This window comes from Apis laboriosa, unplaced genomic scaffold (genome assembly GCF_014066325.1).
Source record: "Apis laboriosa isolate Shangri-la unplaced genomic scaffold, ASM1406632v1 scaffold16_cov148, whole genome shotgun sequence".
In the NCBI taxonomy this organism is placed as follows: domain Eukaryota; kingdom Metazoa; phylum Arthropoda; class Insecta; order Hymenoptera; family Apidae; genus Apis; species Apis laboriosa.
Window position 1 is genome coordinate 4,105,208 of NW_025222129.1, and position 27,696 is coordinate 4,132,903.

Consider the following 27,696-nt stretch of genomic DNA (forward strand, 5'->3'; position numbering starts at 1 on the left):
TCTACTTCTTTTTCATGATTCTTTCTGGTGGCAATTTGAAAATTTAAAAAGCCAATAATAAATTATATTTTATTTTAAAAGTTTCTCAATAGAAAATTATTATTAAAAAAATAGAAAGATTTACGAATATTCAATTCATATAATATTGATATTTTAATTTAAATATATGATTCAAAATCTTTCGAAGATTTTTCGATATAAATTTTAAAATTATAGAAATTTAAGATTATAAAAATAAAAAATCAACAAATATTATCTTATATTATCTTATACATTTTTGTAATTGTTTTATATATTTTTTAAATATATTTTTTTATTTTTTTTTATATAATTTTACTAATAAAAATAAAATATCTTTTTTTGTATTTTTTATATTTTATAAAACAAGATATTATATATATTTATATAAATTTTGATATATCAAAATTATTTTTTTATATGAGTTTAATTTTATGATATTTTTTTATTATTTATATGATAGAAGAAATATAAAAAATGAAATATTTATTAAATATATATATATTGTATATATATATATATATATATACAAATCACTCTGTCATTAATAATCGGCATTTAGTATAAATTATCCCTTCTCTCTTTATGGCATCTATATGTATGTCATTGTGTCGTGTTTTTCCACATTTTGCGCAATTAGCTTATAAAATTCCAATTCTTTTACATTTGAAAGCAAACTATACTGTAGACATGACAAAAAAGACAGCAATTTTATTGATTGCTGATGGTTCGGAAGAAATGGAAGCTGTAATAACGACGGATGTTTTACGACGAGCTGGAGTAATATTTTTATTACATATAACCTTAAATTATATATTTATACTTTATATATAAATATTAAATATACAAATATTTTATTAAATATGGATAAAAATTGAAAAATTATATCATAAAAAATCTTTTTTTTTTCTTAAATATTAATAAATGAAATAATTTAATTTATTATGATTATTCTATGATGTAAATTTTATGCAATCTATTTATTTATTTATTTTTAGGTTGATGTTACTGTAGCTGGCCTTACTGAAAATCCATATGTTAAATGCAGTCGTAATGTAAAAATACATATTGATGCAAAGCTTCAAGATGTAATTAATAAAAAATATGATGTTGTAATATTACCTGGTGGTTTAGATGGTTCAAAAGCTTTTGCATCTGTAAGTAAAATTAATGTTTCTTTTTTTAGAAAACATATATTAATTAGCTTTTATGTTTTGAATAGTCTGCAGAAGTGGGAAAATTATTACAACAACAACAACAAGAAAACAGATTTATTGCTGCTATTTGTGCTGCACCTACTGCATTAAAGGCTCATGGTATTGCAAAAGGAAAGCAGATTACATCTTATCCTGCAATGAAGGATCAATTAGTGGATTATTACAAATATTTGGAAAATAAAGTTGTTATTGATGGTATGTTTTTATATATTTAATTTTATTTGTCAAAAATAAAAATAATTTATTTTTTGTTTATTATATTTTATTATATAAATATTTTATTATATATTTTTTATTATATATTTTTTAGATAATTTAATTACTAGTAGAGGTCCTGCAACAGCATTTGCTTTTGGATTAGCAATTGCTGAAAAATTAATTGATAAACAAACAGCAGATAATGTAGCACAAGCAATGCTATATGTACAATAAATGAAATGAGTTCTTAAATAAATGAGTCCTTAATTAAGCATGTTATGTATGATTTATGTTATATATTTAAATTTAATAAATTAATATTATGCAATTAATATTATTTAATTATGATTTGATTTTTACCATTTATCAAATTTTTTCTTAAACATAATATAACAAATATAAATTCAAAATATCTGCTTATGTTATGTAATTTACCATTTTGATCAAATTCCTTAAAGTCTACCATCTTTAACTATTATATAGTCAATGATTGTAATATTTGACATTTTACAAATATCGATCCAAAATATATTATTTATCGCATAATTTAATTCGTCATATTAACTAAAAAAAACAAATGTTAAATATAATATTAATATAAAATAAAATATATTAAAATAAAAACTTAATGTTTAAAAAATGTTTGAAAGTGATGATTGGGATCTCGATCAGGTAAATTGAAAATATTTTTCGCAGAAAATTTGTATTAAATATAATAATCATTTATTTTATGAAATAATTAATTAAAATATTATATTTAATAAAATATATATTATAATATGTAAACATTTTTATAAAAATAATTATTTAACACATTTTTAGGATTTCTTGAATGATATAGATGATAAAATAAATAAGTATTGTTCCCAAAAAGATAATCAAGAAAGTGAACCTAAAAGACGCAAAATAGATATTAATAATGATTCAATTTCATCATCTATTTCTAATATAGATTGTTTGGAACAAAATATTATTAACAAAACTACATTGAAATATAATGAAAATAAAGAATCAAGAAAAAATTTAATTCTTGGGATATTTAATAAAAATGTATCACAAAAAAATATATCAAAAGATATGTTAAATGATCCAAAAAGATCATGTGATAACATTTCATCAAACATTCATATCAATGAAGTACATACCTGTGAAAATAATCAATTACCTAGAAAAAATTTAGTACTTGGAATACTTAAAAATAAAAATATACAGGATAAAATTATAGAAGATAATACCAAAAATTTAAAGTTACAAACAAAAATTAAAGATAATAGTAGTAATATTAATGAGAAAATAAAAAGTACATCATTAAATAAAAAAATAAATTATCAAATATCTAAAAGTATATTTGAAAATACCTTAAATAATGATGATTTCAAACTATGCATGTTTGAACATTCAAGAAAACAATTATCTTGTAATACATTACAGAAACAGTTTACAAATAATATTCAATCCAATAATTCTATAAAAAATTTGCTTGCATGTAAAACTCCACAAAATAAAAAAATGACATTAATTAGAAAATTTCCAGGACCAGCTGGTTTATTACCAGATGATTTAGATTCTAATATACTTTGTGTTTCATATTTAAATAGCTTAGAAGAAAATGAAATGTCAAATAAAGAGACTAATACAAATAATTTATCTAAATATTGTTCTCAAAATACAAAAAATCTATTCACAGAAGGTGCTTGGCAATTAATGTTAGATGATTTGCCACAAGATTTTTTGAAAGATCACAATATTGCCACTGTTAAAAAAATAGCAAATATGAATGGCTTCAATAATACAAAAGTTAAATTTTTAGCAGGAATAATTGAACATATAGATTATAGTCATGATAATCCTCCTATTATTTTAAAAGATTTTACAGACAATATTCGAGGAATCCTTCACAGAGATATACCACTTAAATATCCTGGTTTATTAGAATCTAATGTTGTTGTATTATTACATGATGTAGGTCTTTTAAAAATTTCTGGAACTTTTGTTTCTAATAAATATCAAATTTTAATTTCACCCTCAAGTTTATTGGCAATTTATACTAGTAAAGGTATAATAGAACGTACACAATATATGAAAACAATTTTTGAAAATATTTTAGATGGAAAGACAAAGATAATAGAGAAAGAAAAAGTGGATTGTATTTCTACAATAGAAATAGAACCATTAAAAAATAGTATTCATTTAATTTCAAAAAAAAATACAGAGCTAATAAATTTCAAAGAGAACATAGAAAATAATAATAAAACAGATTCCAATTTTTCTAATTTAAATTTAAATGAAACAAATGAAGATATAAATAAATCAATGAATTTTGATAGTGATATATTTTTTTCAATTCCTTCTAATAATATAGATTCACAAAATCAAAAGAATTTTAATAGTTCCAAGTTTAAAAATGTAAAACATATGAAAAAAGAAACTAAACAACAAAAGTCTAAACAATCATTTACAAAAGAAGAGGAAAATTTACAAAATGATGATAAACAAAGAGCTGAATATTTATTAAAAAACTTAAAAAAATGTTCTCCAGATATAAATGAAAAAAAAAAAGGTCTCTCTCATAATTCCAAGATTTTACAAATGAATGCTGAGCATTTATCGTCAAAAAATATTTATTCTAAAGAAATTGAGCCTAAAATATTAAATAATATATCTTTTGAAAAAATAAACGTCGATAAATGTTTTGAAAAAACTATTTCTCCATCTTGTCATAAAAAAGTGAATAGTAAACAAGAAAAGAATGTAACTTCTATACGAACTAAATTATTACAGTTCCAAAATATAGATATATTATCTCCAGAAAATTCTGCATTTACAATTCCATTAGATATAAAAGAAAAATTTAAAAATCTTTCACAAAAAAAATCAGAAACTTCAAATTCTATGCATAAATTTGACAATAACGAAAATGATTCTGATGATGAAATGTTATCTCAATTAGATATGAATATCATTTTCAGCAATTATAGTAATAAAAATTAGATACTTTTGATATGATATTATTAAAAAATTCAATTATCCGCTGAAAATTACGGATAATAATAGATTATATCTTTATATCGAAAAATTTGGAAAAGATCTCTATTTATATACATTTATATTATGTTAAATATTATTTCAAAAATACCAACATATATGTAAATATTTATTATATATTTTTGTACAGAATATAAATAAAAAAGTAAATATATTTTTTAATCAATATATTATAATTTTGAATCAATATATTGAAATGTAACAAATTTCTGTAATATTTTAATGATATTATTTATTAATATTTCTAAAAATATTTGATCTTTCCCGAATTTATTTAGATGAATTATTATTGCGCAATAAAAAATTGAACAAGATACTTAATTCATCAAATATGAAATATTAAATATTCGAGATAACTATTATTTTAAGATTATTCACGATATATTTATTTTCAAATAAACATCAAGAAATTGTTCATTTCTCTTTTTTGCTATTAAATACGATTAAAATTTTTGATTATTTATATTTAAACGGTAATCATTAATTTTAATTTAAAAAATAGTTTAGAATACCAATTTAAAATAGATCAAAGATGTATTTTATGATATATATTAAATAATTAAATATTTTTTTAATAAATTTATTTAATTTTTTTTTCTTAAAACAAGAAATTGTAAAAATTATCTAAAAAATAGTAAACGAAATTTGAAAATAATTTATCATATTATATATATTATTACTATACAATAATATTTATTATTACTATTGAATCAAGGGTACTTGAAGATATATACCTATATCAGCAATGATCTCAATTTTGCTGACATTAGCCTGAATATCAGCCCTCGCCAATCATAAGCGTAGAATCGATCTAGAATCTTTATAAATGAGATCTTTACAATATAATCCATGTATACGCTAATGGAGATCTATTGGATCAACCTTGATATGCCCTGATTATCCGATGGTATATCTAGGCGTATGATCGTGTGATTATGAATTATGTAATTTTGTCACATTAGTTGCATGAGATAGATATCTGCATTAAAATAAAATTATACATTACATGCTGAAAATATGTAAATGAAAATAATTTGAGATCATTCACTAGTCAAATCAAAAAATAATGCAGAAGTTTAATCTCATGATAAGAAAAACCATCATGGCAAATATGGAAAAAAATAATTTCAGAATTAATATTATCTATTGTATTTTGAATACTAATGAACAAATTTTTTTTCTTTCTTTTCTCACAAAATTTTCAATTATCAAAAATATTCAAAAAATTTTATTCTAATTTTTATTTTGTGTTAATAAAATAAAAATTCTTATTTATCATTAATTATAATTAATAGATATTATGTCGCAAATTTAATATTAATAATTTAAATTTATGAGTAATATTTTTCTATAAATATATTTTATTATAATTCATATATATCTTATTTTCTTTCAATCAATAGTCTTTATAATAAAATTTTAATTTCTTTTATGTTGTAAAAAATTCCATCCAATTATGTATACGTAAATAAGCATATGCACAACCACAAAAATTTGAAATTATAATCGAATTTATAATCTTGTTTTATAATTATCGAGCAATTTATCGTAATTTTCCAGAAATATAATTATAATATTTAAAAATATTTTCTTTTTTGTCGTAATATACGAATAATATTTATTTTAATAGAGCTTCGTTTAAAAAAAATATGCAAATGCTACATTATTAATTCAAGTTTATTCATACTGTTGTGTTTCCTTCAAATATAAATTACACTATATATAACTTAAAGAATTTTCGATAAGTTTGAATGATTAAAGTGAATATGAAATAATAATTTTGTAAAAGTATGCAATAACAATAAAATTGATACTTGTATCAAAAAAATATCTATTTTTATTTAGAAAAAACTAAAAATCGAAACATTATTATAATTGATTATTAATCAATTGATTATATAAGTATTTTTAATTGATTATTGCATTTTAAGTTTTTTTGAAATATTTTTCGAAATATTTTTTCCATTTCGTTTTTCCGAATAATAAATAAATAAATTTTTTTATTAGTTTAAATAATCAAAGTTTATCATTAATATCTATAATAAATTATATCTATTATATTCATTAACAAGAATAAATTAACTATATTGTAAACAATTGTTTATTGTTCTTTTTCTCGCAATTTTTACAAATTTATTATTAATTTAAATCTCATGATTAATATTTTTTGAAATTGACAACTGATAAGATATTCTGATATAACAGAAGGACATGTTAGACTGTGTGTCTCGAGATAAATGATGATCACGTTGAGAATTCTTTACTGATAGCCGCAATATATAACAATGTTATCGGACATTTTCATGATATTTGATTTTCGCGCATCTTTTTATCAGAAATATCGTTTCACGATAAATATATTTCAGATATACTTGTTGTATTTTATTATACTGTATACTGTATACTTGTTGTATTTTATTATACCTATTTTATAAATCCTATCATCAGAATAATAAATTGAAATTCGATCATAACATACAAAGTGAATTCCGAAAATTTTTAAAACTGACATAAACGATAGCAAATTAAACAGATCTCTTTTTAGTCTAGACTAAAGTTTATTTTGAATATTCACTTATGTTAATTTTGAATTTAGTATTATTGTTATTTGAATAATTATCTTTTTGCGTCACATATAGAGATAATTCGACCTTATTTTGATTATTGTTTGTAATATTGCATTAATCATTATTAAATCGTCATTAATTAACCAGAAAAAAAATATTAATCAGAAAAAACTTACAGTAACAAAGTAAATTTAATGAATAATAAAGGATAAAGTTGGATATTTAAATAATTTAAAGTAGATCTTCATTCATGGATATAATCGATGAAGTTGGATATTTAAATATCAAAATTAAATCAAACCTATTATGTATGTTTAAATAAATTAATATAAGTCATAATTATGCATAAAAAAAAAAAATAAAATGTGTAATATATAAAAGAAAATATATTATGACATACACATATCATGACATACAATAATATCGTCTGAAAAATGATAAAAAAATATAATTTTAGATTCATTAATATTTAAATTTAAATAAAGACAAGTTCAATTATTTAAAAAAAAATTTAATAAAATTAAAAGAAAATTCTCAAAATAATATAAAGTAATTAAGTAACAAATAATTATTCCGATGAATTATATGATAGTTATTCATATTCTTTTTTTATCAAATTAAATTCTTTACAAAAAGAAAAAAAGAATAAGTTTTCATAATGGAATGAATGTATCACTTGTATTGAAAAAAAAAAAACGTAAAATAATCGCGTTACACGTGAACAACGCGAAATTTTCATTAACAGATAGATGTTAACATACTTATTTGAATGCTTGTCAATGTATTGCAGAGATCTGTAATTTAAAAGTATCATAATATATATTTTACCTAGAATATTGCGAAACTAGAAATTAAATGATTTCAAAAACAAGTTTTTCACAATTATATAATCTAAATTTTTTTTTTTTTTTAATAAATAACTTTTACTTATTATTCTAATTTTTCCCTTCCCATTATAAATTGATTATTTTGACAGATTATTTGATAGATATGATAATAAAAATAATTAATATTAATATTATTAAAATAAATAAATAAATAACTGCTCATTATTATACTTTTAGAATATATATATAAGTAAGAGAAATTTCCTTATCGAATATGGTATTATGTATTATGTTTGAAATATCTGACTGATTGAAATTTCATAACATAAGGTAATTGACGTCCGATAATTGACACGAAACAATATCGTGGAAAGAATAAAACAATTTACATGTTCATGCTCTTCAATATTCAAATAATTTACACTTAAACCCACCTATTATATATATATAAATATATATACAATTCATTTATTTTTTTCGATTCTTTTTTTTTAAATCATGTTTTATCACAAATTGAAAATTGAATTTAAAATATAATTTGCAAAAAAATATATATCAATAAGTTGTAATGCGGGAAAAGTGAGCGATAGGCAGACAGAGAGGGGATAATTTCGTACAACAGAGTACAGGAGAGATATAGAATGGCACAGTATAGTCGAGTGCGTGGCGCGAAACAGGTAGTGGTACATTTGTTGAAATGATAGGTCACTTCGATTGGTTAAGTCTATTTAGAATTTCACGATACAACTGAGAAAACATTTAATGGAAGTTTCATGTTTCCAATCGGTCCTTGCTGAATGCATATTATCGATTTTCGATTCGATCACGATTGAACTATCGACCTTCTTGTAACAGACCTACCTTCTTATAACAGATCCCGACATTTTCGATTTTTATTTCGATTTTTCTTTATGTCATATTCCATAAATTGATAATTATTGTAGACATTTTTATTTTTATCGATAATCTCGATTATCGAATAATATTAACAATTTCATTTAAATTTTTTTTTTTTCTTTACATTTTATGTGAAAATATAATAGCAGTGAAAATTTTACGAATAAAAATTCATTTGGAATGCACGGATCTGTGCACACGCCTTGGATTACGTCCCCGTGAAGATAAAGGGATCGAAGTAGGAAAAAGGCTAAATATTTGAGTAAGTGATATTGCTTGAATTTTAAATATTTCATATATAATATTCATTTTTATTTCAGTATAAATAAAATAATCAATATAATTATCAATATAATATAGAAATTAAAATACGATAATTACTTCTTTCACTAATGAATTGAAAGTAAGAGCTGTTTTTAATTTATACTTATTTATCGGTGAATATTTAACTTGAAAAATATGATATACTCTCATATAAAATACAATAAATATAATAAAAATAAATAAGATAAAATATGTAGTTAAATAAATATAATATTTTAATGAAAATATTTCTATTACATTTTATAAATTTTAAAATTTTATAAATTAAATTTTTTTATTTATTTATTTCTTTTTTTTTTTTGGTTTTTTAATTTTTTTCAATTGATTAATTTTATCTTTAAAATAAGATTCTTAATTGATTTTAAATAGAATGATAATTTTTTCATCATTTATTCTAATTATCGATAAATGAAGCAAATCAACTATAGTGAAAGTAATTTAAATCAGTGCAAAAAGAAAAGAAAAAAGTAATTTTTAAAATATATTATTCTTGCTTTAAATATAATTAATTCCTTAATCTATTTTAACCTAGTTTTTTTCTCTCTCTATCTTTACTTTTGATCCTTGTCTTGATATTTCTGTACAGATCATTGATCCTTACGAAAGAACAAGTTACCAGCAATCCAAAGTTACGGATACCACATTATGCAATGAGTTGTACCTAAAAGTATAGAAGCACGAGTTGCATTTCAAATGACATTGACATAACATATATTTAGGAGTCTCTGGCAACACACATTTCACAACAAAATGAATATGGCAATAAAATTGAAAATGTTCAAAGAATGTTCAAAGAATTAAGTAAAATACTATGCGCGTAATATATCTACATATATAAATTAAGCAAATACTACACTTGTTTTTTATCTTAATATTTATTGATAAGTCAAGTCTAAAAGTAAATTTTATCATTTATTTTAGATATCATTTAAAAATATTTCAATAGAAATATATAATTTATCTAAAAAATATGTTTATTTAATCTAGCATTATGTATTATATATTATTATCTACAGTATTATAAATTGAAATTAGAATGACTAAAATTAAATTTCTTTGATAAAATCTAAAAATGTTTTATGCTTTCATATTGTAATTTTTGTTAATCATATTTTTAAAAATTTAATATACTATTATATAATTTTGTGTTTTTTTCAATCATAAATTTTATAACATGTAAAAAAATCTATTTATAGATATATAAATTTCATTATTTTTTTAAAAAGCTTTAAGAGAAATATATCCCAATAATGTTGACCCAATAAATACCACTGACCAATACTGGTTTTCACTTCTCATCAGATATTAACATTTTTTTTGAATATAACATATTATATTTATTTGTGAAAACAAGCGTTAGTCGGTTTTGTAAATTGATCTATACTAGGTCTCTCCTTTACATTTTACGATACTTTATACAATAGAATAAATAAAAAAAGAAATAAGAAAAAGAAAAAAGAAAAAAGAAATATTTAATTAATACAAACAAATTTATTTTTACACAGAAAGGAATTTTAATTTAAAAATTTTATATTATCAGTTATCATTTTTATGCATCTTATTAAATCAACAGTTTTATTGGATGAATTTATTTAATTTATATTCAAATTCGCGCTATAAAAACAAAAACATAAATCAATTCTTTTATTACCAAAGATCTTATTCAAAAAATACATTCGAAAAATATTATAACAACTGCATCTTAGAATTTTTTTCTTTCATAAACGAGTATAATATAATACTGTTTTTTCAATGTGTAACACATGATAAACAAACAATCCATTATCTAAAAATACTTTAGTCGATATAATTATCATGAAGCAACACACAGGTAGCTTCGAATCCTGTTTTAACTTATTCTTCAACCGGTTTATACTAGAAAAATATCGAAAAAATATATATATATATATATGTATGTATGTCTACGGTGCAGATTTCCAATTGCAATTTGATTTCTGATATCATAGATCCTTGAAGAATCATTGAAAGGAAAAGTTCTATTCGATATAATGATTGCGAAATTTATTCTAGGAATATAGAACTCAATGTTTGATATAAATTATGTCGTAATTGATTAAACGATCTACGATAAAAAAAAATTCTACAAGATCTTCAAAGATCAAAAATAAGAAAATGAAAAGTTACGAGATATGTTTAGGATTTTAATTTATGAAGAGAAAGTTTACTCGATGAATTTGCTTGTTATCCTTAGGTAAATGTCAATCAAAAGAAAATAAATCTTGAGAATTTTGTACACAAAAATAAAAATACTATTCGTTCTTTTTTCGAAATTTCTTTTAGTTCATTAATGTTTTCTTTTAATTTTTAATCGTAAATAATTATAAATATAAACTAATGAATAAATAATTATAAATAATATATATAAATTCATTCTTGAAATAAATTTATAATCATTTTTTAGAGATAAATTGTAAATAATAAAATTGTAAAAAATTCTAAGTAATATATGGAAAAAGTTCTTTTTTGTATTTCCTTGAAATTTAGCAAATTTATGATTTTACAAATCAATATTTAAAAATAATAATAAATATAATAAAAAACATTTTATTATCAAGGATAGAGAATTACCTAGGAGGTGAAATAATTTAATTGTTCGCTTTTTCGATATAAATGAGCATCGATTACTTTATTGGTTGGTTGTTGTTGAGCGTTCTATTTGGCTGTATTTTTAATTGAAAATTTGAATAAGATCGTATATGTAGATTAGTCAGTACACGTGGCTGATCGTAATTTCGCCACTTGACTCGCCAACAACTTATTGTGTCGTAATTCAAGTGCACGGTCACTGTAATCATGTTCAGTGTCGAACTACCTATTTGACGTTTGTCCTGACCTTGTATCTTCTTTCACGAAATAGTCCTATTAGTATTCTTTTCCTACGCTGTTTAATTCATTGCAAGAAATATGACATACCTGTCTTCTTTTCATATGCATAGTTTTTTTTTAGAACAAAACATTTAAATTAGATGTTTTATCGTTTTTGCGACTTTATTTTTTTTTATGTTATTTTATATAAGTTTGTTTTATAAAATAAAGAATTTTAATTTTAGAAAATAATTCATTTAAGATTTTTCTTCAATTTTCATATACAAATTTCATATTTTATTCCTAGCATCGACAAACGGAAATTCTCACTTGACGGCATCTCAAGTTTAAGAAAAAAACTTGAGGATTCGAAAGAATCATCATTACGAAAAGTTTAAAGTTATGACAACATCCAATGGTGAGTCAAAGAATGACAAAAAGCATTTTTCAATTAATATTTAATATTTTAAAGTACTATCGTTATATTATTTTGATTTTCTATCATTTAATTTTATGATGAAAAGATTGAATTAGAGAAAAATTCAATAATATAAATATTCTAAATTTAATTGAACAAATTTAAATTGTAATGTATCAAACAAAAAAGAAATATCAAATAATTATATTTACAATTATTTACCTTATCGAGATACTAAAATTTATCTTAATATTTTATGGATACATTATTAATTCATAGTGTTAACAATCGAGATACGCGACATAGAATTCAAATAGTTATGCCTGAAAAATTGTTATTTTTCTACATATATTAGTATAACAGGAACTATTCCTTCTCATTCTTTTTCAATTATCGTTGATGACAATTTCGATAAATATGCAAACATTCTTTTTATTTAGATAAAAGATAAAATCACGATTTAAGCGGACACTATTTATCGTGATTTAATCTTACAATATTTACTAACGAATTATCATTTCTAACAGCTAAATATGTTCTCTGACTGATTTGTGACCAATTTTGATTCATTGCACATGATAAAACAAAAAATCTACACTTGAATAGTTTACTTAAATTTAACAAAGAATATTGATATTTTTATAATGAATAATGTGATTGGTATTAATCATTGATATTATTAAATAATTAAAAAGATAAGTGATTAAAAGTGATTAAATACAAAAAAAGTGATTAAAAATACACTGATAAAATACATAAATTTTTAGATATTTTTTGTTTAACACGTTTCATATCATATAGATCATCAATAATTCATACTATATAATTAATGAAAGAAAAATATTTAATACTATATTCACATAAATATTATAAAATGGATCAATAAAAATTCTCATTTTCAATATTTCTCAAACTAAAAATGAAAAAATTTTTTAATCTTTTAAATCAATTTTTTTCTTAAATAATAAAAAAAATTATTTGATATCTGTCTTGACTTTATGTTAGTTTTTTTTTATATTGAATAACTTTTACATGAAAAATTTTTCTGTTACTTTCTCTTACTATTGGTACGCTTTACGTACTAAATATTAATGTTTTATATAGTTTGATATTTAAATGGAACAAATATAAAAGAAATTTTAAAAAAATATTTAAACTAAAATTTTATTTTTATAATTTCTTTTATTTAGGGATAAAAAATGACCAAACATCATCAATACAATGGCAAAAAATTCATACTGGTCAAGATGAAGATATGGTAAGTATAATAAAAATAATTCTATAATTTGTATAATTTCAATTTAATATTTTAATTAAATTAAATATATTACTTTTAGCGAGTTTATGGATTTAAAAAGAGCAAGTTAAAAAATATTCTGATTTATGTTTCTTATATATTAACCCTTGGCTGGGTCAGATTGTTCTTCCATTGGTATCCTCAATTACATCTTTATGCTACCCATAAAAAGTGTGCTTTAAATTCTGCCACAAAATTACTCATAATTGTAAGAATTTTATTCTAAAGAAATTTTTCATTAATTATTTAAAGATTATCATTTTAAAAAGTTCTTTGAAATATATTATATTTCTTATTATATTTATTAATAATTTTTGTAATTTTATAATCTTTATATCTATTAAAATATTTGTAAAGTGTAAATTTATCAAATTAATAAAATTAACATTGATTAATAGATTAATTAAAAAATTCATTTAATACATAAATATGGTTTTATAGGATAATTATCAAGGAAAATATAAATCATATTTTGTAAAAGATATAAAAACTATTTCAGTGAAGAATATCAGGTCAGTTTTGAATTCATATATCAATTTAATCTTTATAGATTCATATTTTATTTTGTTCCTTTTTTTTTTTTTTATTAGTTTGGAGAACAATGATAAACATCTCATTGAAGAAATTAAATATAAAAAATTAAAAATTAATTTAGAAAATGGCACACAGTGCGAGTTGTATGAATACAAAGCATTTTGGTGTAAAAAACAATGTTATATCTGGGACGTTACACAGAATAAATTCTCGAGATTGGTAGGTTTAGACAAGTATACACTATGCTCGGATCTTAATCTTAGTAGCAATCATGGACTCTCTAAAGAAGAACAATGCCTTAGGTAATGATAAGATAAAAATCTAACGAATAATAATTTGTGTTTCGTACTTCTAAGAAACTGGCCACTCGAAATAATTAAATAATTATTCAAACAAGTGATTAATGTTCAACTGATTTTATCTCACTAAAATATATAATTTTATCGATCATAAATTCTTAGTCTAATATTTAATCTAACAAATTCATTAATTTCGAAGATTATTATTTTTTTATTTTAGATTATTCGAAATTAATGATTATATATTTTAATTTATATTATTTTTTCTCTACTTTTTTGTAGACGAATTGTATACGGAAGCAATGAAATCATCGTTCCTGTGCAAAGCATAGGCGTATTACTTTTGTTAGAAGTTTTAAATCCATTTTACATTTTTCAAGTTTTCACTCTTTGTGTATGGTTTGCAGAAGGCTATTTGTATTATACTGCAGCGATCATATGTATGTCATTGTTTGGAATTATAAGTTCTATAATACAAACTCGTAAGGTAAAAATATTATTTAATATTCTGTGTTAACGTTTCGAGCCAGGTTCTATTTAAATACACCCCAATATTATAATAAAAAACAATTACAATTATTATAATAAAAAATTTTTTAAAATATTATTTTAAAGTAATATTATTTCAAAATTTTAAAATATTGCTTCTACAAAATCTAAATAACTATCGAAAATCTATAAAATAAAAGTTATTTTACGAAATCATGTTTTATTAGATAGAAGTTTAATGTTAACATGTGAATAATTACAGAAAACTGAAGGACGTTATTCACTTTCTAATTCTTACAACCTCGCTATATTTGTTCTATAACATATAGTAGAACAAGGTAGTCTTCTCTTAGACAATTTACTAGAATTTCTGTTTATTGTAAGTATTTAAATGCCCAAGGCTCAAAGCGTAAATATAATTGTCCAATAATTCTTTAAAATCTTTATTTATATTAAAATGAGAAACATTTTGCAGAATCAAATTAATCTTCGTGGTACAGTGGCATCAACAGAAACTGTTCGCGTGTATAGAAATTCTAAAGTAGTAGAAAACATACCCAGTAGTGATTTGGTACCGGGTGATATCATAGAATTACCTAAACATCAAGCTATTGTTGTTTGTGATGCAGTATTATTAACTGGACAATGCATTTTAAACGAATCAATGCTAACTGGTACAATTGAACAACAATTAGATTTGTTGTATATTTTTATATATTTATTCGTATTTTTTTCATTGAATATATAATTTTAGGAGAATCTGTACCGGTGACGAAAACTCCTTTGCCATCTCGTCACATTTTGTATGATTCTAAAGAATGTTCTCATCATACAATGTATAGCGGTACCACTATTATCCAAACCAGGTATTATTATATTTGAAAATATAATTGTATTGTAATATAATTACTACAAACATTAAGAATTCTAAATTATTAATATTTTCGTTGTTAGAAATTACGGCGATCATCCAGTTCTAGCTCGAGTTATCCGAACAGGATTTCATACTAATAAAGGTTCTTTAGTTGCGGCCATTTTGTATCCACCTCCGGCAGATTTTAAGTTTGATCAAGATTCTTACAAATTTATTGGCATATTAGCATTTATTGCAACATGCGGTTTCATCTATACTATTGTGACCAAAGTACGTTTTATATTTTAATTTAATAATTTAATGTAAATAAAATATTATATTTCTATTTTTTTCTAGGTTTCCAGGGGAATTACAGCCGGAGATATAGCGATAAAAGCCTTGGATATAATAACAATAGTAATTCCACCGGCATTACCAGCTGCAATGACGGTGGGAAAATTATACGCTCAAGTACGACTAAAACGAGCGCAAATATATTGTATTAACAATAGAGTTATTAACGTATCTGGTAGCATAAATTGCGTATGTTTTGATAAGGTAAAAATGTAGTTTCCATACAATTCTATACAATTATATACAATATATCTAAGAATATTATATTTTTTTATCTATACATTATTATAGACTGGTACTCTGACAGAAGATGGTTTGGATATATGGGGTATTGTACCTTGCACAAATGGAATTCTTGGTGAATCAGAAAGAACTATTCCTAAATTAAATGATCATCCTCTTTTTGAAGGAATGTTAGTTTGTCATAGTTTAACATTAATTGATGGTAAACTCTGTGGTGATCCTTTAGATGTTAAGGTAGATTTTATTAACATTATGTGTTAAATTGAAAAAAATTTTTTTAAATTTAGAAAAGAAAAAGAAAAAGTAACTATTTATTTTTTACTTTAGATGTTTGAAAGTACCGGATGGATATTAGAAGAGTTCAATAATGAACATTCGCATAAATATGATTTTATAGCATCTACAATTTTAAAACCACCGAAAAACAATAATTTTACGCAAAATATGAATGAAATATCAGAAATCGGAATAGTACAACAATATCAATTCTCAAGCTCTCTTCAAAGGATGTCTGTAATAATACGCATTCTAGGTTCAGATACATACAAAGCCTATACAAAAGGATCACCTGAAATAATATTCAGTTTAAGTAAACCCGAAACTATCCCGAAAGATATAATGATTTCTTTAAAATATTATACGGAACAAGGTTATCGAGTAATAGCTATGGGACGAACAGAATTACCTGAAAATAGTAATAAAGTAAAAATGATAATTTTAATATTTATTTTATGAATTTTTATTTATATAAGTATTAATTTTTAATGACATTTTCTTTGCTTTTATAGATAATGAAATTACCTCGGGATGCAGTTGAACAGAATCTCGAATTCCTAGGTTTAGTTATTATGGAAAACAGATTAAAAATACCAACTATACCAGTTATTAAAGAATTAAGGACGGCTAACATACATATTTTGATGATTACAGGTAATTAGAGTTTAGCAAGTGTGTGCTAAAACACGTTTATTAGAAAATTATTAATTGTTAGATAACGAAATAATTTATTTACTTTTCACAATTGCAGGAGATAATATTCAAACTGCAGTAAGTGTTGCAAAAGAATGTGGTATTTTATCAATACAAGAATTTGTGATAGATGTAACTGTAGTTATGGAGGAAAATAAATTACAACCTGAAATTTATTTTAATGCTCAAGAAATATCGCCAAAATTGGTAATCTTCAATTCCTTTAAAAATTAAAAAATTTGATATTTTAGAATAATAAAAATTATGATTATTTTATTTTTTCAGAGTTTTCATGATAAAAAATTTAATATATCAGAATTGAAAGATATAGAAAGAAATATAAACAGTATTAATTATCGTTTCGCATTGACAGGCCAGTCATGGCAATTATTGCGTGAATATTATCCGGATATTGTGCCAAAAATTTGTGTCCGTGGTGCAATATTTGCACGAATGACAAGCGATCAAAAACAACAATTAGTTCTGGAATTGATGCAACTCGGTTATTATGTGGGTATGGATCTATATTTAATATTTACTATACATTAATCTCATTATTCCGACAATATTCATTTCAAAATGTTTCGTAAATATTATAGCGATGTGTGGAGATGGTGCTAATGATTGCGGTGCTTTGAGAGCTGCACATGCGGGTATATCTTTATCCGAAGCAGAATCTAGGTATTAAAGAATATTATTTCTTTGTTTTTATATAATATAATATAACAACTTCACATTTAATTTTCATTTTTTTTTTTTTTGATAAATTCATTGTATGATTTTTGTATCATAAATTTTTAAAAGTTGAACTTATATTTTCACTTTTTTTTTAAATTATAGAAAATTCCTGAAAAAAATAATTTTTTATTTAAAAAGAATTAATTAAATTTTTATTGATATATTGTATTTAAATTATTTTTAATGTTCTAATGTTCTAATGTTCTAATGTTCTTCAGCATTCTAATTAAATATTGAATATATATAATTTTTAGTGTCGCCAGTCCTTTCACATCCAAAATACCGGATATAACCTGCGTTCCAAAGGTGATAAAGGAAGGTCGCGCTGCTTTGGTTACATCATTTGGAATATTCAAATTTATGGTCACTTATTCTTTGACAGAATTTTTATCCGTTATTATTCTTTATTCTATCGATTCAAATTTGACAGATTTAGAGTTTCTCTTTATCGATATTTGTCTCATCGTTAACTTTGCTTCTTTTTTTGGAAAAACTCAAGCATATGAAAAGCAATTAGTAAAAAAACCTCCTATGACTAGTCTATTAAGTTTTACATCGATTTTTTCTTTGTCTATACATATGTTGATAATGACAATTTTTCAAGGTATAGCTTATTATATGGTACGCACTTTTCCATGGTTCACACCATTTATTTATGACGAAAAAATTGGATACATATGTTATGAAAATTATTCAGTTTATTGTGTTTCTATGTTTCAATACATAACAATGGCTATAATATTTTCACGTGGAAAACCATATCGTAAAGAAATTTATACAAATATTGCATTCACGTTTTCTATAATTATGTTAACCATCATTTGTATCTATATCACAATTTATCCTGCAAATTGGATAATAAATTTACTTCAATTACTTGTACCTCCAATGTTCGATTGGAGAATTATTATTTTAATACTCGCTTTTACGAACTTTGTAGTTTGTCTTTTCGTTGAATCATTTGTCATAGAATATTTAATTGAGAGAAAATTGAAATCGAAATTTTATAAACCTGAGAAGTCTAAAAAAGAATATTTAAGAATAGAACACGAATTAAAGCATAATTTAAATTGGCCAATACTTAGTAAAGAATTACCAATATTACCATTAACACCGAATGTAGAAAATATCATTAATGTAGCATATACAGAAGAACAACTTTATGTTAATAAAACAAAAAAGAATTTAAAAAGCAATAATTTTCATGAAACAATAGAATCATCTAAAAAAAATAATGGCTTATATGCATTTGATAATTATACATATGTAGATGATGAAATACCACAAAATACAAATATGATAACTAGATTTTAAATCTTACTTTAGAAATATATTTTAAATTATAAATTTTCAATAATAATAATATATTTACATAAAATATTTTTGAAGTTCAAAATAATTACCTATAAAATAACATTTACTTATATACGTAATTATTGTACGTTTTTATATGTATAATAATTATATAAATATGTAATATAACGATATTTAATAATTTATTAACATCATAAAATATATTGTTTTTTCATAAAAAATTTTAATACAATATAAAATGTATTTATCATATATATGTATATTTATTTTTTGCTCAATAGAAAATTTGAGTATTCATGAAATAAAACAAATTACATATCATAAGACGAGATTTTTTATCATCTTTAGATCCAATGATTTCAATTTTTTTAGCATTTTCTGTAATATGAAAAATAATTGCATTATTCATAAATTTATACAATTATAAATATATTTTTATAAATGTTTTTTATGAATATATTTACCTATAATATCTTTATAATTTATTACAAGTTCATTCTGAATCCAATCTCTATAACGAAGCACAATCTTATTTATTATTTGTATTGTATTTTCATGTATTTTTGGTTTTAACAAAAAATTTGGCAAAATTGAAATAAATTTTTTAAATGCATTTTCCCTACAATACAAACATTATTATAAAAAGATAAAAAAAGATAGAATAAAATTATAATATCAATTACCTATGCAATTCATGTAAAGTATGATCTAACATTATGTCGCTAATGACAGAAAATAATTGTAATTGCATTTCTTTTTTAAATTGATTACAACATATATTTACAATTAATTGTAAGGTTTTATTCAAATCAAAATGATTTTTATACCAAATTTTACTTGCTTTTAAAAATAATATTCTTAAAAGTTTAATCAATTGTGGTAATGCAACATTATTTGTATCAGACCAATTTTCAAGTTTTTCTGGATAAGAAAAAGCAATTAATATATATTGTTTAATAGTTAATTACTTAATTAGTAATCTCAAAAATTAATTTTATTACATTTACCATTTAAATATTTAATAACACATATACAATAATTTTTATTTAATTTAGACATAATTTTATCATCTTTCTCTATGGATGTAAACCATACATAAATTTGACAAATTCCTAAGTTATATCCTAAACAAATATCATATGATTCATCCATAGAAAAATCTTGTTGACGTTTCTTCTTATTTCTTAATGAAGAAAGAAAATTTCCAACTGCATTTAATTTATTATATGGAAATTTCAAAAATAAATTTTTCGTATAAGAATTCTCAAAATTATTTTTAAACCAAAATTTCATATTTATATCACATTCTGTATGCAAAATATCTATGCACTCAATTATTAATTGTATTATTCCTATTATACTTTTTAATAATTCTAATGCTTCTATAGAAATTAAAAGTGTAGAATTCTCTACATTTTTATCATTTGGACATACTTCAATCCAACTCTCAAGTATAAGTGGCATTAATAATTCTACATATTTCATAAATTTATCTGCATTCAAACTGTTATCAATATTATTTTTTTCCAAATTGTTAAATTTCTCAAAATCAATTTCATAATTTTGAATATTTGTTTTCATATAAATAGGAACATATCTAATATTTTTATTCACATTTATAACTTTTATATTTTCATTTAAACTAATAGTCTGTTGAAATTTAAAATAAGTAACAATAGAATTAAACATAGTAGCAAGTCTCTCCAATACTTTTATCCGCCATTTAATATTAGTGTTTTTGGAATTTAAAGTTGTTACTAATTGTCTTCCAGGTTTCATTTCTGTATGCAATTTAGAAATCATATCTAAAAAATTTGGCAATATTTTATAACTATTTTTTGCTAAAATGTTATTACAATTTTGTACAAGCACATCCAAAAAAAGTAAAGCATCTTCTTTAATATGAGAATCTATGTGTGTCATAGCACATCTTAAATAAGAAATCAATATATCACAATATGGATTAAGCTGATCATTAGAAATTGGACCAAGAATTAGACTCAAAACTTTTAAAGAATTACGTCTTATATCTTTCTCTTTATCAAGAGACAAGGCACAAATGCCTTGCAAAAGAGATCCCAATTGTGAATTTAATAATTTTACAGTATGTTCTGATAAAATTTCTTTTAATTCCTTTACAGCATCTTGTCGAACTGTTGAATTATGATGTTGTAAACGTAATAACAAATCCTAAAAAAAAAAATGTTTAATCATCAATCAATTTAATCAATTTTAAAGAGAAAAAATTACAAATACCTTGACATTGAGTTTTCTTTTACTAAGTATTTCCATTTCATCATGTTGTTTAAATTGTTCTCGTATTAAAATTTTTTTAATTTTAAATGACGTATCTGTGATATTTAATCCTTTTGGTAGATGTTTTGTCTTTGTTATTTTTAATTTTATTTTTGCCTTTTCAGATTTTAGGCGTTTTAAATGTTTATGGTTCTTACCCATGTTTATTAAATTATGATTATAATGATTATATAAGTAATATAATATATTTCTATTAAATTTATATTAAAAAAAGTGTTATGTATATCTTTATTTTAATTTTAGGTTATAATATTAATAGTTATAGTTATAATATTAATATAATTTATTAATTTTTATAGATATTAATTTTTTTTAATACAAAATGATATTATATATAAAAATATATATAGATTTTATTATTTATTCCTTAATATATAGTAATTTAATTAAAAATATAACATATCAAATAAGATGGAAAATATACTATTTTTAAAATAGCAAGTAATATATATAATTTTTCACCTCATAGAATTTCATATTTCATGTTTTGAAATACTAATAATCGTAATAAAATCGATAAATTGAAAAATCAGATCAAATGTTTTCTTTTATTCTAAAAATGAATTTAGACTTTAATAAAATAATTCTTTTTGATAATAAAAATAAGAATTTATATAAATATTTTTTATCAATCTAAATTACATATATTTTTATGAATTTTTGATTCAAATCTAGTTATATTAAAATATAAATTTCAAAATATATAAAGTTTTATAATATAATATATATCTATTATTTATTAGATCTTATTTATGACGACAATCTGTATTATATTTCATTCATGATTGTATACCCACGAGGTATAGACAACGGACAAATAGTCATGTGTTTTCATGCATAATAATTTAAAGTGGTATATAAACGTGTATTTCTTTACTCTTTCTGTCGATAACAATGCAAATTTCTTTTATCTATTTAGAGACAGTAATCTGCAAATGTCTATAAGAAAGATTTTTAGATAATAAAATTGATATTTTATATACACGTATAACAGTATTACTGTAAACTTTTTCACTAATCTCTATAACTACATTACATTAAATCAATTTAAAAATATTTGCATATTTGGTTTTTCAAATAATTAATTCGATTCTATACGTTTGTATATTATGACATAGCAAATTTCTTCTAAAAAGAAAGGTAATTAATTTAATTTTTCAATGTTTATCGTTAAAATTTTGCAATAATAATAACATGATCATTAATTTTTTTCTTATAAAAAAATGTTATATTTTTTTCTTCTTATCATATATCAATATCATGTTATGTTAGTAATATAAATGAATTTATAATTTTTAAAGAAATTAAATCTTTTATTTGAAATTATATTATTTTTATCTATAATATATTTTTAAATCTATCAATATTAATTTTTTTATGTACATTTACTTAAAAATAATAAATAATTCCAATAAAAGTATAAATTTTCAAAATTAAATATTAATTTATAAATGTGCTTTATATCCAAATGTTTTTTTATAAAATTTCAATTTTAATGAATTTTATATTTCATTGTAATGAATATTTATATTTTATATAATGAAACTTAGATGTTTTTAATCAATAATGCAATAATACTTATATAATCATCATGTAAAATTATAAATCATATCATATTATAATAAAATATTTTTATACTTTTTTAAATGTTTTTTTAAATATCTAGATATTTATATGTATAGATAATAATCAATAATAAAATAAAATGATTTGTTATTTTATATAAATATATTATTATAATATATAATATATATATATATATATTATATATTTTATATAATTAAAAATATATAAATATATTTATAGTTTATATATTATAGTTTTTCAGATGTTTTAATTGACAAATGTCTTAGAATTACTTTTTATTTTATTAAATATTTAATCACATTGACATAAAAAAAATAATATAACCAATAATATGATCAATAAAGAAATATAAAAAATTTTACTTTTAAAGAATTATTTTTATGATTTTTTAGAGTACATTAAAATTTTGGACAATTAAAGATGAATATAACAATGTCTTATTGTCCTCCAAATATTACTTTCATTGATATTTGGATAGACCATGGAATGTCCAAATGTTTTATGGATACTATCAGTATCACTATTATTTCATCATATTTATTAATTTTTGGAACAATTCAACTTTGGATATATCAAAAATATGGAACAGAAACTGCTACAACTTTATTGCCTAAAAATAAATTATATATTGTGCAAAAATTCTTTCTTTATTTTGTTCCAATATTGAGTATAATAAGAATAATTTTACAAGGAACAATTTTAAATGACACTAAAATATATGGTTATATGGTAAGAGATTTTCTTTAATTTTTATACATAATAATGTTTTGAAATGTTTTTAATTTTAAAAATAAATTATTTCAATATTTTTTTAGATACTTACAACAATATTAACATTAATTGTATATCCATATTCAATATATATATTAAAAATTGAAAGACATAAATTATTACCAAGTGTGCCACCAAGAGGACATGGTTTTGTGTTATTGGGCTTTTGGACTTTGGCATTTGTTTCAGAAAATCTTGTATTTGTTAATATTGGAAAACTTGAATGGTGGTTTCATTTAAATACGTAAGTTTCATAATAATGTATTTTCTTTATATATATAATATAATTATATATGTATTTTTATATTAATGGAGCATCTACATATATTTACAGCATTTGGAATATCTTATATCTATATATATATATATATATATATATGTGCTATTTACAGATTAACAGATCAGATTGAAATGGCACTATTCATTCTACGTTATGTCAGCAATCTTATCATTTTTGCTTTAGGCCTCAAAGCTCCAGGAATAATTGGTAATACAGATCCTGAATATCATACTCTAAATAATGGTTTACAGTCGAGATATTATCAAGGTGTAAGTCATTGAAATATAATATTATTATAATTTGAATATTTTTTAATTGAAAAAAGATTTTATAATTATTGCTAAAATAAGTAAATTATAGAAAAGAAAAATTTTTTATATTAATATATAAATAATTTGAAAAATAAAAAATTCATTTTTATTGATTTATTAACTAAATTTTATTTTATACAATACATTTTAATATAATATAATATTTTTAGCGATCTGAGGATACTAGCTCTACATGGAAAAATGTGTGGCATAAGATAAAAATTTTAACACCATTTTTATGGCCAAAACCTCTCATACTTCAATTACGTGTTATTTTTTGCTTTGGATTACTTATATCAGGACGTTTAATTAATTTATATGTTCCAATTTACAATAAAAAAATTGTAGATAGTATTTCTGAAACTCCTGAGTTATTTAGGTATATAAAACTTTTATTAAAATAATAAAAAAAAAAAAGAGAAAAAAAAATATTATTGTATAATATATTTAATTTTTATAATAGGTGGGATTTTATATTAATATATGTAGCATTTAAATTCTTGCAAGGTGGTGGTACAGGTGGTATGGGATTATTAAATAATCTTAGATCATTTCTATGGATCCGCATACAACAGTATACAACTCGTGAAATAGAAGTAGAATTATTTAGGTAAACTATATTTTTCTATTTTTTATTTTCATAAAATTTAAATTTCAAGTTTTATTTAAATATTTAAATATTTAAATATTTAAATATTTAAATATGTAATAATATTTAAATTTTCTTTTTACAAACACATTTTCAGACACTTACACAGTTTAAGTTTACGTTGGCATCTTGGAAGAAAAACTGGAGAAGTCTTAAAAGTTATGGATCGTGGTACAGATTCTGTAAACAATCTTCTCAATTATATTTTGTTTTCAATTGTTCCAACAATAATTGATATTATTGTAGCTGTTGCATTTTTTATTGTTGCTTTTAATAAATGGTTTGGTTTAATTGTATTTCTAACTATGAGTCTTTATATAGGTAAATATTATAATTAATTCTTTTTGATATTAAAATCATTAAAATCATAACAAATTTTTTTTCTATTCAATTTTAATATTTATATATAATTTTTATTTGTATCAGCTGCTACAATTATGGTTACTGAATGGCGTACTAAGTTCCAGAGACGTATGAATTTAGCAGATAATGCTCAAAAAGCACGAAGTGTTGATAGTTTGCTTAATTTTGAAACGGTTAAATATTATGGAGCAGAATCATATGAAGTTGATAGTTATAGGAAAGCAATATTGGAATTCCAAATTGCAGAATGGAAGTCAATGATAACATTAAATATTTTAAATACTTTACAAAACATAATTGTTTGTAGTGGTTTACTTACTGGTTCTTTACTTTGTTTACATATGGTTAGTTCTAATAAAATTAAAACAAAATTTTTATTTTTTAATATTTAACAATTGTATATATAATATATATAATTGATTATAGGTTGTAACCAAGCAAGGTTTAACCATTGGTGATTATGTTTTATTTGCAAGTTATATTATTCAACTTTATGTGCCATTAAATTGGTTTGGAACATATTATCGGTAAGAATTTATTCGAATAATATTATAAATTTTATTATTATTTATTCTAATTATTATATTATTATATCATTTATTCTATTTAAAAATAATTTTATTTATAAATATAAATATTTTTTTATTTACAGTGCTATACAAAAAAATTTTGTTGACATGGAAAATATGTTTGATCTTTTAAGAGAAGAACAAGAAGTTATCAATGCTCCAGGCGCTGGTCCATTAATAATAAAACGTGGTCAAGTAGAATTTGCAAATGTGACATTTAGTTATACATCCGAGAAAATTATATTAAAAAATATTAGTTTCATTGTACCAGCAGGAAAAACTGTTGCATTGGTTGGACCATCTGGATCTGGAAAATCTACTATTGTACGATTATTATTTAGGTTTTATGATGTAGAACAAGGTGCAATTTTAATCGATGGTCAAAATATTAAAACTGTTACTCAAGATTCTTTAAGACGATCTATAGGTGTTGTACCTCAAGATACAGTATTATTTAATAATACAATAAAATATAATATTCAATATGGTCGCATCGAAGCTATAGATGCGGATATAATGTCAGCAGCTAGAAATGCCGATATTCACGAAAGAATTCTTTCATTTCCAAATGGTTATGAAACACAGGTGAAGATTCAATAATGAAATTGTTTTTAATCTTCTGATTTTTCATTATATTTATTTTATTTGATTATATATAGGTTGGTGAAAGAGGTCTTCGTTTAAGTGGTGGAGAAAAACAACGTGTTGCTATTGCACGAACAATATTGAAGGAACCTGCGATTGTACTTTTAGATGAAGCAACAAGTGCACTCGATACACAAACAGAACGCAACATTCAAGCAGCTTTAAGTAGAGTTTGTGCAAATCGAACAACTATTATCATAGCACACAGATTATCCACGATAATACACGCCGATGAAATACTTGTTTTAAAAGATGGAGAAATCATAGAAAGAGGAAAACACGAAGAACTAATTTCTTATAATGGAATGTACTATTCCATGTGGCAAGCACAATTGCAAAATGATCAAGAAACAACAAAAGTTTCAAACAATATTCAGGAAAATGAAGCAACAAAATCTTAATTACATATGACTCATTTGTTAAATTTATTGATTTAAAATATACATGTACCTGTTTATGATGAAGTTATTTGTATAAAATCATTTGAGTAAAATCATTTGAATAATTTATTAAAATATTGTTATAAATTTGAATAATCATTTCAATTCAGTCTTTCATCATTTCATCTATTTTAAATTTATACAAAATGTGATAGAATAGAATTTACTATATATATATATATAGTATATATATATATATATAGTATATATNATATTATTGATAAAATGTATATTTTAGATAAGTGTTCCTGAGATAAAATAAAAGAAATTTTACTTTTAAAGATAATAAATAAAATATAAATTAATGTCTATGTTATTTGACTTATAAATTCTATATT

At 21.7% G+C, this 27,696-nt stretch overlaps 5 protein-coding genes across 5 annotated transcripts; 4 read left to right on the forward strand and 1 right to left on the reverse strand.

Annotated features, from left to right (window-relative positions):
* The first annotated feature begins 590 nt into the window (after window positions 1-590).
* On the forward strand, window positions 591-1,775 carry LOC122711190 (protein dj-1beta-like). The gene is made up of 4 exons (XM_043929719.1): window positions 591-798; window positions 1,017-1,175; window positions 1,241-1,430; window positions 1,546-1,775. Exons 1-4 carry the CDS (start codon window positions 604-606, stop codon window positions 1,665-1,667), a joined length of 666 nt encoding a protein of 221 aa, XP_043785654.1. The 5' UTR covers window positions 591-603; the 3' UTR covers window positions 1,668-1,775.
* A 188-nt stretch (window positions 1,776-1,963) lies between these two features.
* On the forward strand, window positions 1,964-4,507 carry LOC122711171 (hybrid signal transduction histidine kinase M-like). Its single transcript, XM_043929668.1, has 2 exons — window positions 1,964-2,105; window positions 2,256-4,507. Exons 1-2 carry the CDS (start codon window positions 2,073-2,075, stop codon window positions 4,422-4,424), a joined length of 2,202 nt encoding a protein of 733 aa, XP_043785603.1. The 5' UTR covers window positions 1,964-2,072; the 3' UTR covers window positions 4,425-4,507.
* A 3,818-nt stretch (window positions 4,508-8,325) lies between these two features.
* Window positions 8,326-19,427, forward strand: LOC122711378 (polyamine-transporting ATPase 13A3-like). Its single transcript, XM_043930112.1, has 18 exons — window positions 8,326-9,031; window positions 12,227-12,337; window positions 13,528-13,595; window positions 13,675-13,842; window positions 14,076-14,146; window positions 14,225-14,470; window positions 14,750-14,954; window positions 15,432-15,630; window positions 15,711-15,822; window positions 15,911-16,100; window positions 16,167-16,367; window positions 16,455-16,640; window positions 16,734-17,108; window positions 17,195-17,336; window positions 17,434-17,582; window positions 17,661-17,889; window positions 17,975-18,056; window positions 18,368-19,427. The coding sequence occupies exons 2-18, from the start codon at window positions 12,322-12,324 to the stop codon at window positions 19,425-19,427; spliced, it is 3,699 nt and encodes a 1,232-aa protein (XP_043786047.1). The 5' UTR covers window positions 8,326-9,031; window positions 12,227-12,321.
* Window positions 19,428-19,701: 274 nt separating this feature from the next.
* Window positions 19,702-21,884, reverse strand: LOC122711191 (testis-expressed protein 10 homolog). Its single transcript, XM_043929720.1, has 5 exons — window positions 21,684-21,884; window positions 20,435-21,617; window positions 20,111-20,348; window positions 19,892-20,046; window positions 19,702-19,805 (listed from the first exon to the last, which is right to left on the reverse strand). Exons 1-5 carry the CDS (start codon window positions 21,882-21,884, stop codon window positions 19,702-19,704), a joined length of 1,881 nt encoding a protein of 626 aa, XP_043785655.1.
* Window positions 21,885-22,575: 691 nt separating this feature from the next.
* Window positions 22,576-27,454, forward strand: LOC122711022 (ATP-binding cassette sub-family B member 6). The gene is made up of 11 exons (XM_043929384.1): window positions 22,576-22,883; window positions 23,723-24,059; window positions 24,146-24,345; window positions 24,494-24,650; window positions 24,863-25,071; window positions 25,156-25,302; window positions 25,439-25,662; window positions 25,768-26,048; window positions 26,131-26,231; window positions 26,357-26,858; window positions 26,933-27,454. The coding sequence occupies exons 2-11, from the start codon at window positions 23,751-23,753 to the stop codon at window positions 27,317-27,319; spliced, it is 2,517 nt and encodes an 838-aa protein (XP_043785319.1). The 5' UTR covers window positions 22,576-22,883; window positions 23,723-23,750; the 3' UTR covers window positions 27,320-27,454.
* Window positions 27,455-27,696: the final 242 nt, after the last annotated feature.